The sequence below is a fragment of the Lagenorhynchus albirostris genome, chromosome 1 (assembly GCF_949774975.1).
Source record: "Lagenorhynchus albirostris chromosome 1, mLagAlb1.1, whole genome shotgun sequence".
In the NCBI taxonomy this organism is placed as follows: Eukaryota; Metazoa; Chordata; class Mammalia; order Artiodactyla; family Delphinidae; genus Lagenorhynchus; species Lagenorhynchus albirostris.
The window spans coordinates 75,247,454-75,259,223 of NC_083095.1; the positions used below are offsets into that span (position 1 = coordinate 75,247,454).

At 39.2% G+C, this 11,770-nt stretch overlaps 1 protein-coding gene and 1 pseudogene across 1 annotated transcript in view; both read right to left on the reverse strand.

Annotated features, from left to right (window-relative positions):
- LOC132518105 (T cell receptor alpha chain MC.7.G5-like) overlaps positions 1-2,756 on the reverse strand; it is a 357,885-nt gene extending 355,129 nt beyond the window's left edge. Inside the window, exons 1-2 of the mRNA XM_060146127.1 lie at positions 2,684-2,756; positions 2,226-2,519 (exon numbers count right to left, since the gene is read on the reverse strand). Of these exons, the coding sequence (XP_060002110.1) occupies positions 2,226-2,519; positions 2,684-2,732 (343 nt within the window). The 5' untranslated portion in view covers positions 2,733-2,756. The remainder of the gene's footprint in view (positions 1-2,225; positions 2,520-2,683) is intronic.
- Positions 2,757-10,893: 8,137 nt separating this feature from the next.
- LOC132528108 (T cell receptor alpha variable 8-3-like) lies at positions 10,894-11,404 on the reverse strand (annotated as a pseudogene).
- Between the last annotated feature and the right edge of the window lie 366 nt (positions 11,405-11,770).

Below are 11,770 nucleotides of genomic sequence, written 5' to 3' on the forward strand. Positions count from 1 at the left end.
AATCTCTAGGTCCATCCATGTTGCTGCAAATGGCATTATTTCATTCTTTTTTATGGCTGAGTAATGTTCCATTGTATATATGTACCACATCTTCTTTATCTGTTCCTCCATTGGTGAACATTTAGGTTGCTTCCATGTCCTGGCTATTGTAAATAGAGCTGCAATGAACACTGGGGTGCATATGTCTTCTTGATTTATGGTTTTCTCTGGATATATGCCCAGAAGTGAGATTGCTGGATCATGTGATAGTTTTATTTTTAGTTTTTTAAGGAACCTCCATACTGTTCTCCATAGTAGCTGTGTCAATTTACATTCCCACCAGCAGTGTAGGAGGGTTCCCTTTTCTCCACACCCTCACCAGCATTTATTGTTTGCAGATTTTTGGATGAAGGCCATTCTGATCAGTGTGAGGTGATACCTCATTGTAGTTTTTGTTTTGTTTTGTTTTGTTTTTTGTGGTACGTGGGCCCCTCACTGTTGTGGCCTCTCCCGTTGTGGACCACAGGCTCCGGACGCGCAGGCTCAGCGGCCATGGCTCACGGTCCCAGCCGCTCCGTGGCATGTGGGATCTTCCCGGACCGGGGCACGAACCTGTGTCCCCTGCATCGGCAGGCGGACTCTCAACCACTGCCCCACCAGGGAAGCCCCCCTCATTGTAGTTTTGATCTGCATTTCCCTAATAATTAATGATGTTGAGCATATTTTCATGTGCCTCTTGTCCATGTGTATGTCTTCTTTGGAGAAATGTCTATTGAGATCTTCCACCCATTTTTTTGACTGGGTTGTTTGGTCTTTTGACATTGAGCTGCATGAGCTGTTTGTATATATTGGAGAATAAGCCCTTGTTTGTGCATTCATTGGCAAATATTTTCTCCCATTCTGTGGCTTGTCTTTTCATTTTGTTTACGGTTTCCTTTGCTGTGCAAAAGCTTTTAAGTTTCATTAGGTCCCACTTGTATATTTTTGGTTTTATTTTCATTACTCTAGGAGGTGGACCAAAAAAGATCTTGCTGTGATTTATGTCAGAGAGTGTTCTGCCTATGTTTTCCTCTAAGAGTTTTATATTATTTGGTCTTACATTTAGATCTTTATTTTCATGTATGGTGTTAGAGACTGTTCTAATTTCATCCTTTTACACGTAGCTGTCCAATTTTTCCAGCACCACTTAATGAAGGGACTGTAAGACATTCCTTTTAAGATTTCTACTCTACACAACTGCTTTCGAAATGCAAATATAAGAGGCAGTTACAATACAAGATCACTTAGCAACCACCCATTACCATTCAAATTTTAAGACACTGAGAAAATGGGATTAGAGGTAGAAGGAGGAAATTTGAGGGAAGGAGTATTTGGGATTGTGTAACACTGATTGAAAAAGAGGGCCTGGAGGTTTCCAAAATGTGCCACATGATGGCAAAAATACTTTTGAAGGAGTGGTGCAGTGAAGGGCAAGAGCAGAGAAACAAGATAATTCATAGTCTGCTTCTCACAATGTCCTTTTAAGAGCCACTAATTATTGATCTTTTTGTGGATAAGACTGATGGGAGGCAGGTAAAGCTTACATTATGGTAATTGAGCTGTTCCATGCTAGAGGTGTTAATAAGACAGAATGAGGATTAGCACAAAGTTTGTGACATATCAGGCACCTTAGAAAGTAAACAAGTGTACCATTAACTCAGCTAACAAAACTAAATTAAATGACTTCATTAAACGGTGTAAAACTGCATAATATTCAAAAAGAGGAAAATCACAAAAAGATTTCACAACCTTCCTTATTCAAAACAATACCTGTAATATAATATATATTCAATAAATATTTAATGAACAAATTGAAAATCCAAAAATTCACGCATATTTTTACTAATTTTTGAATCAGAGGTCTCTGAATTTCCTTAGTCAATTCTTCTAGCTCATTCTAATCACAAAATGGCAAGGATTTTATGTGGCTATTTTTTGTCTTCAATAAAAAATTTGAACCCAAATTTTCAGGGATAAGGTTGTTTTTGATGAATGATAGCTCTAGACATGGTCTACGAACCCAGAGAAATATGTTCTTAGAAGGAGTGTTTTCCCTCTAACCCTACACCTGTGCTGCCACAGCCCCTAACCACTTCCTGTCTGTGAAGGCAATTCCCTGCCCTGGTCCCTATAGCAGGCAGATGTATCAAGCAGAGCCCTGGGTTTTGGTATACCTGCCTCCAACACGCCTCTCACTGTGTGCTCACTCAGTGCACAGAAATACACTGCAGAGTCCTCCAGCTGTGAAGCTGAGATGGCAAGTTTGATGGATTTGTTTGCCTTCTGGAAATTCAGTGAGTAGCGACCTTCTGTTGCATTTTGCTGGTTATAAGAGTCCTGACGAATAAGGAGAATCATCGCCCCACTGCTGGGCTGCTTGTACCAGTATAGACTATAAGTGAACTCATTTGTGTCATATATGCAATCCAGGGTCACAACCTCCTTCTCCTGCACTAATATTACTGGTTGGTCTTGAGTTACCTTCTGGGCAATACTGGATCCTAAAGAAAAAAAAAGCAGAATCAGAAGTTTAAGAATAAGTACTGTGGAACAAAGAAATTCTGTTTACACTCTACTGCCCCTTCTTCCCAGGGTGCCCATAAACCACCTGTTCCCCCAGTCCTTAGGTCCTAGAGGGGTACAATCCCACTGGGGCCATCCTTACCTAGCCACAATGAAGCCATGACGACCTTCAGAAGGCTGGAGAGAAGCATGTTTGAGGTCTTCCTCTAGATGGAAAGTGTCTTCTTCAATTTCAAGGCTCTGCAAGGTGAGGTGAGCCTGACAGGGTGAGGGAAGAATTGCTGAGCTATGTGTTGCTGCTGCCCCGCAACAGGAAACAGGGGTTTCCTGGAGGAGCAGGTTGATGTGGGTCATGTCAGCTTCTCTATGGACTAGGTGAGAGTCTCACTCAACCCAGACTTCCTTTTGCATTAACCAGCTCTTCAACTGATAGCAATTACATCTGAAAATAAACAGGAGGTAAATTTGTTATTGAAAGGGAGATTGATGATTCGACCAACTGCTGTGTTTAGTCGTTGCGTCTGTGATGGAACTTATTTTAAAATACTACATATAATGGATTATGGAAACAACCTAAGATGTAATGATCATGTATCCTTACACCTATGTATGCTTTTCTTTCACCTAAGGTAGAAATAAATCACTTTATGATAAGAAGGCAAATCTCTTTAGACTAGTTACTGCAGCTTTTTCAACCTATGTATTGATATAGCAATCAATATAATTATTCACCACAACATCTGTCCAGTTACCTATCTTGGGACCTAATAGCAGGAGAAAAGATAATCTCCCTTTGCAGAAGACTAGAATGAAGCTTGCAGACATGGAGTCCTGTCACAGAGGTCCCCTTCTCTTCTCTGTTAGTTTTCACATCCCAACTCTGTTCAGAAAGGCCAAAATAGATGCCAGAATTTGGTCATTAGGTTATCAAACCTTTGAATTTATATTTTTCCCATTAACTCAATTGGGACCCTAAAAGAGCCACAAGAAGCCCCTATATTCTGTGCGCCCAGCTCTAAAGGGAATATATTGCAGGTGACATACACCTCCATAAGACAGCTTATGGATCATACACCTCCATAAGACAGCTGATCGTAAGTTCACCACTGATTGTAATAAACCTTTCTTTGTGTATGAATGTAAAAGGAAAGCCATGCCTAAGGATATTACTAAACAACATGGCAAACAACAAAGACCCATTGCCTATCATGGCCTACCCCTTAAAGTTCAACAAAACTTATACTCCTTGTCTCAAAGTAATTACAGCCTTGGCTAAATTGGTTGAAGCATCTTCAGATCTTGCTCCGGAATCTCCATTTAAGTCTGATGGTACTACATACAGTAGAAATTGTTCTCCAATCTAAACCACTCAAACTTTGTCTACCAGTTAGCTGACTAATCATAAAATATTAATTTCTCCGCATATTATTCAACTTTGTTACACTTCTCAATTAAAGGATCTCATGATTGTACTTCTGTTGTTCAGAATGCCTTCATGTCCGGAACAGATCTTTTGGACACTCTCATACAAAATTCTGAATTGACATGTTTTTAAAATAATCTTACTTTAAATAATGAAAAGAAAAAATACCAAGCTGGTTATGCAATAGCTACTCTAAACTCCCTTTAAAACCAATCATTAGCAGGAGCAAAATTAACTCAACTAGCTGAACTTGTTGATATCTCTTGGATATATTAAATTACAAAATGTATACATACAGTGTTAATTATAGATTTTTTTTTTTTTATGCGGTACGCGGGCCTCTCAGTGTTGTGTCCTCTCCCGTTGCGGGGCACAGGCTCCGGACGCGCAGGCTCAGCGGCCATGGCTCACGGGCCCAGCTGCTCCGCGGCATGTGGGATCTTCCCGGACCGGGGCACGAACCCGTGTCCCCTGCATCGGCAGGTGGACTCTCAACCACTGCGCCACCAGGGAAGCCCAAGAACCTTCTTAAGTGCAAGTTAAGACTAAGCAGATAGGTCAATTAAATGGAATAGCAAATCAATAATTAAGCCTAATTGTATATGGAAATTCAGTATATGTTAAAGACAGTATCTCAAATCAGTGGGGAGGAATGAGTTCTCAGTAAGTATATTGTGACAAGTGTGTTAGCGAGAGTGTCCCATTTTATTTTACTTAAAAAATTTTTTTTCTTTATTTGTATTGTATTGTATTATTTTTGGCTGTGCTTGCAAGGCATGTGGGATCTATTTCCCTGACCAGGAATTGAACCCATGCCCCCTACAGTGGAAGTGCAGAGTCCTGACCTCTGGACTGCCAGGGAATTCCCTGTCCCATTTTAGACCAGTAGTCTTTAAACTGGGATTCCTATACGCTTGAAATTATATGAAGGTTTGCCAAGGTTTATGCAGGCATAGATAATTCTAATGGAATCTAGTCATGTGTGTGTGTTTGTGTGCGTGTGTGTGTGTATGGGTTTGTGTATTAGAATTTTTTTCCCTAAAACTGCTTTAGAACATGCTTGAGATCCAGATATCATGCTGCCTTTTTCCCATTTCACTTTCCACTCTTAACTTTCCCTTAAAAAAACCTCCACCATCCTGAATCTTACTATGGTACATTGCTCCAGAGTCTAAAATCTCCAAGGTATCAAAGAAGTAAGCAGTTCATTGGCTCCTGGCTTCTGAGGGAAAGTCCTGAACAGCTAGGCAAGAAATATTGCAAGACAGGGAGGTGTTTTAATTAGGCAACAACCTCGAGATAAGATTCCTTGATCTTATCTATCTATCTATCTATCTATCTATGTATCTGTCATCTTAGAATTCAGAAATGAATTGGTGGTCACTGAAACCCATCGTGTAACATCATTGTTTGAACTGAAAAATAAAGTCAAACTATTTATGAGAAAAAAATAAATCTTATGTGCCAGGTTTGTTTGACAATGTGGGGTATGGGAGAAACAGAAGAATTAAGGAGGAGTCCCTAGATTTCTGGTAAGGTGAATTATATTGCCATTTTTTTTTTTGAGATGGAAAAGAGTGAGGGAAGAACCTATGGGGGGAAATCAGGCCTTATGTTAAGGATATGTTAGATGCCAATTAGATATCCAGTGTAGATGTGACATAGATTACAGTATATATATGAGCCTGGCTTTCAATAGAGAAGGTTGGGATGAAAATGTAAATTTGTGTGTCATCAATGTATAAATAGTAATTAAAGCCATATCCCTAGATGAGATTGTAGGGGAGCTAAAGCTTTACCTGTTCCCTCTTAGGTTCTCCATCTGGACCTGAGAAGTAAGTTGACATACAACAGGTTAACAGGAGAAAAGCATAGAGATTTTATTTAATAATTTTTACATGTACATAGGGGTCCTCATAGAAAAATGAAGACCCAAAGTGGTTAGGCTTAAGTGCTTTTATACTAGTGGCCTGTTTTGGGGTGGCATGTCCTGAACCCCTCCAAGACCATTTGAAGAGAATAAATGTTTGAGGACTGAGCTCTGAGAAAACACAACATGTAGATACCAGCAAGAGGAGGAAGATGTAGGAAAAGGAGACTGAGCAGGAGCGGTTTGCAAGGAAGAAGGCAAACCAGGAGAATGTGGAGTTCCAGGATCCAGGCAAAGATGGTGTTTCAGGGAGAGAGTAGCCATAATGCCACATTCTTCGGAGACACTCAATAAGATAAGGAATGGTAATGCATCATTGCATTTGTGGATATAAAACTCACTGGTGGGCTTCCCTGGTGGCGCAGTGGTAGAGAATCCGCCTGCCAATGCAGGCGATACGGGTTCAAGCCCTGGTCTGGGAGGATCCCACATGCCGCAGAGCAACTAGGCCCGTGAGCCACAACTACTGAGCCTGCGTGTCTGGAGCCTGTGCCCCGCAACAAGAGAGGCCACGATAGTGAGAGGCCCGTGCACCGTGATGAAGAGTGACCCCCACTTGCTGCAACCAGAGAAAGCCCTCGCACAGAAACGAAGACCCAACACAGCCATAAATAAACAAATAAATAAATAAAAATTTAAAACTCACTGGTGACCTCAGCAAGAGTGATTTCAACGGAATGGTAGGGATGAAAATCTGACTGTAGTGGGTTCAAGTAAGAAAGGTGTTAGGGAGTAGAGATGATACATTGAGAATACTTTCTGGAAATGTTTTTTATTGTGGTAGAAGTCACATAATATAAAACATACTATTTTAACCGTATTTAACTGTACAGTTCAGTGGCACTAAGTACATTCACATCGTTGTGCAGCTCCCACCATCATCCATCTGCGGAATTTTTCACCTTCCTAAACTGAAACTCTGTCCGCACTAAACACTAACTCCCCATTCCCGAGACACAAGGAGCAAAAAGACTATAACCTGTTTTTACCCACTGAACCACTAATTCCAGTTCTAGGATGCTGTTCTAATAAAATGATGAGAAATTCAAATTCAAATTTTTATTTAAAGGCGTATACCATAATGCTATTTAAAATGATGAAAAACTGGAAATAAATAACCAAGATATCCCCAAACAGGAAAATTATAAAGTTAAGTGTGGTATATCTATGGTGTAGAATAGTAGAATAATCAATTCAAAGTATGAATACAAGGTATTTTTAATGACAAAAGTGAGTGTTAATAAAAAGGACATAAAATTGTCTCTATAATATGATGTACCAACGTGCAAAATTGTGAAAAAGATAGAAATAAGTAAAAATAATGAGTGCTTGTCTATGTGGCAGAGTTGTGGATGTTTTCAGTATTTTTCTAATTTTTTCCCATCAGAAATTCATAAAACATACATAGGATTATCCTGGTTCATTTTTACTATAATGGAGGTAGACCAGTGATGATCTGTATCTACATCACTCTAGTTATTTTGACTGAAAAATGCTTCTCAGCACCATAAATTCAGCTCATAAAATAGTACAAAACCAAAAGGCTCCCCCCCACCTTCTTCTGTATTAATTATGGATCTATTTGTTGTAAATGACAGAATCTCAACTCATGCTGGCTTGTTCCCAATGAGAGTATTTTGACTTTTGCCGTTCCAGGCAGAGCTGGATATATAGGCTCTGATGATGCTCTCAGATCTGTCTTTCTTCATATCTCTGCATTGTCTTTCTCTATATTTTAGGGTAAGGTGTGAATGATGTTCCCTAAAATGGTCCAGTGATTAACTTCCACAGCTCACAATGATATGGCAGCTCTACCGTGTAGAAAAAAACTCGAAAACCACAGATATCCACTTAAATGAATATATCTGCAAAGCAGATGTGTTCATGGCTTGCATCTTTGTGCTTACCCTCTTTTCTACAATGATTTCTAGTTCTGAGAGTCTGTGAACCTATTCTAATAACTCTTTCAAATTTCAATGTTAATGATAGATTAAAGCAAATCTTGAATAGTCTCTTTTGGACAAATCTTCTCTGTCCATGGTCTATTCTTATTTACCCTCCCTTTCTCTTAAATTGTTCTTGGTTTCTTCCACCATTCAAGACCCCAAATATAGCTTTGCCCAACATTCAGTTGTATATAGTATATAGCATTACCCAACATTCAGCACCAAGAAAACTTTTCCTTGATGAAACAATGGTGAGTGGGACTATTCTAAATCTATGGGTTGCTTTTCTGGAATGGATCATAGACATTTGATGAGAGTAAAATGTACAAACTTTGACTGGAAGTTTCCACATCTCTCACTTCATCCATCACTGAGTGTTACAGAAAGTCTTTTATTCAATAAAATAATTTCTCTTCCTCACTCTTCTCAGTTTCTACTTTTGAAGAAAGTCTCTCTCTTTCTGAATGATGTGGATATAAACTAAATCACCAAACGGTGGAATAACAATTTTAGTTTTAGTACGGTGGTGTTGTCTATTTTTTATGTGCTTACTTGATTCTCAACCCTGCACCATTTAATAGAAAAATGGAGCTATAAGACCCCTAAAAATTTAGTATATTGCTGCCTGAAGGAATATCCTTTTTTAAGTACATCAAACCATGCTCTTCTAAGAGTGAGCCAAATTAGACAACAAACCTGTTTGTGATGATAAAAGGAACAGTGGGGGTAAGTTAGAAATTAGCCTTAATGTTGAAGGACTATCTGCCTGGCTTATCCTTATGGCAACTCAGTACCCTGAAGAGCAGGGAAGTAGATGGGAACATATCTAAACTATACCAGTACAAGTACTGAGGAGGGCAAAATCTCACATGAATTCAGGAGTTACTTTCAGTGAAAATCATGCAAGGGTTTTTGCAGCCAGATGAAGAGAACAAAGTACAAAGCAAAGCAGAATGTAGTTATTTTTATTTGTTTGGTCTGTATTATTTGATTTAAAAGTTTGTCCTTTACGGGAGGTTAACGAATGCAGAGAAGCTATTAGTCTCCCCCTACGTCTAAACAAAACTCATGCTGCAAAGTGATCATAAAACTGCAACACATTGGGAAAGTGTTTAGATTTTTCCTTTCCTGCAATATGGCGATTAGTTGGTGGTAGAATTGCTCAGGGAAAACGAAATTTATTTGTTCATTGAATCAATCATTATGGAAATCCAGTTTTTCTATACATTTAGAAGTGTGCTTGTAAAAGTAAAACTTTGATATTATCTACCAGTTTAAATTTAGATTAATAGCTCATTCTAAAAAACAATTTCAAGATATTCCTTAATGTTGCTTATGCTAAAGACAGGTAATCTCATGACATGTTGTATTTTTATCTGGAAAGAAACCCAGTTCTGAGCTGTGTGTGGCCCCCTTGGATGAACTACTGCCTCAAGCTAACATTTCATATTATCTCACAGTACCATCCAATAAAAATTGTCCCTTTCAGTAATATTAAAAACTTTTAATTTCCTAAACTCTTCTTGCTTATTGTTTCTTGATCTTTGCTCTTAATAAGTTTACGCTGCTTGGAATGTGGTCTCCTACCATTGCCCTCACTTAAATTCCTACACATGCGTCAAGTAAAAATTGAAAATCCAATTTCCGTGAATTTGGAAGTGATTTTTTTTTTTAATCTGTGGTGAATTTTACAAGCTTTTTGGTTATTCAGTTCTTTCACGGTATTTTCCCTCATTTAAAACTTAAAATTCTTAGTTTGGTGCAAAATCATATTGTTTTGTAATCGTTTCTGCAAATCACTGGAAAATGGACGTTCCACTCTTCTTTGACTAGTTCCTGTAGTGAGGAATATTTTACACCTCAAAGCAGTCTGTTTTGTTTCGAAAAGCCTCTAATTGTTCATTTTTCCTTATAGGGAGCTGAAATTAGTTTCCATACAAATTCTAACCATTGGCTATAAATGTGCCTGTATATATGGGTATAAATATTATCAGCCATTCATTCTTTCAACCATTGTTCAGTGAATGCTTATTGGTAAAAAACAAATTGGTATCTTCATAAAGCTTAAGTCTAATGAGAGAGATATTCCTATGACTGTTAGGTAGTAAGCTCTTTGTGTACAAGCATCATTCGTAAAATATTTTTATATTGCCTAACGAAGTGTGCAGAAAGGAGGAAACAGAACAACTTCAGGTATGAATTCTGAGAAACATCATTTTGTGTGAAAGTGAGTGCCTCCTTCTGTGCGGTTGTGAACAGACTGAACGTGGGCGGGGTCCCCATGATTACAGAGCAGAAGGTGGAGTCTGAGCCTATGACCTGCACAGAGATATGTTCTTCTTAATGGTTGGAACTCTCACTCTTGCTGCGTGTGTGGCTGTGTTAAAAATAGAAACCTCTCCCTCCTGGCACTTGTGGACTGGGGATGCTGCTCCTCTTTCTGTTGGCTCTCTTCCCTGTTCAGAGAGAGGAACAGACACAGAATACTAGACATCAACTCTCCACTTATTCAATGATTCATTTCATTTTTTCCAACTTTTCTGGAAACAAGCAAGCAAAATTTACTTTTAAAGGACTAAAACAAGACCTGAATAAATGAAGAGGCTTATAATATTCTTGGGTAGGAAAATATAATATCCTAAAATGTCAGTTTCCAATGTGATTCCAAACAGAATCCCATTTGTTTGAACCAAACTAAGTAAGTGAGAACAAATACCTTGGAATTGTCAACTATATTTTGGAAAAGAATATTAAGATTGGGTTTTCTTTTTATGACATAAAAACTTACTCTGAAGAAAACAGGACAGTATAGGCACAGCCTGCTCAAGTGACACTGACAAGAAACCACCCACCAGCCTCAAGACCACTGAGAGCACTGAAATTAAGAAACCAATAGTCTTTCCTTTACAAAAGAATAAAGAAAGAGAAAAGAAATCTAAGATGCCCATGAGAACCAAACACTTTCAGGATTCTGTATTCTCTGTACTGTTTGCCTTCACAGAACATGCCAACATCCTGAAAATAACATAGGCTGAGACCCTGAGTCTTTTAAGCTACTCAGTCTCAGGAGATTTGTGTTCAGCTCCCACTGTAGTCTTAGTCACTGTGTCACTCAGAGCACAGAAGTACTTGGCCGAGTCTTTCCAATGGGCTGATGTTTTCCTCAGGTGGAAGGACTTCTCACTCCCCCTAAATTCAGCCTCAAAACCTTTGATACCTGAGACAAGGCTGTTTCCAGATATGTACTTCAGGAGAAGCTGGAGTCCTTGATTGGGGTACTGCACGTACCAGAAGAGAGAGGGCGAAGAAGAAGATGAGTAGTTGCACCTCAGCTCCAGACGGGCTCCTTCAGAGACAGTGATGTGGCCGTCAGGCTGGGTCACCGACTGGGCTCCGGCTCCTCCTGAAACATCAATGCTGAATCAATGAACTCAGCCAGAACAAAAAGTCTCTATTCAAAGTCAGTCCAAAGCAATGTTCCATGTGTGGACAAGAGAGTAAAATGGAACAGTACTCACTCAGGAACAGGAGCACCTCAAGCATCAAGGTGAACACCAAGGTCATGGTGGAGCAGTGAGGAGGCAGTGAACTCCTTTCTGGGAGATTCTCCACAAACAAAAGTCTAATGACTGGTGGACTTGAACCCAGGTTGCTGTGAGGTTGAGAAGGAATGACACAGCATTTAGATTTCTTCATCTGATGGACGTTGTAAGGTGTGTTGGGAGAGAGGCTGTCTTAACAAGACTGCCTGCCTCTGGCGTCTGAGATGCTTTACATGTCATTGTGCAAAAAGTGTCAGAATATCTCTTTAAACTGTAGGGAAGGAAGGTTTTTGTGCGATTATTCTGATTTTATATAGAAAAACCATTTCCAGTTTACACAACAGCCCCCTCTATTGGTCAGATAGAGAAGGAAAGAGCAGTTCACAAT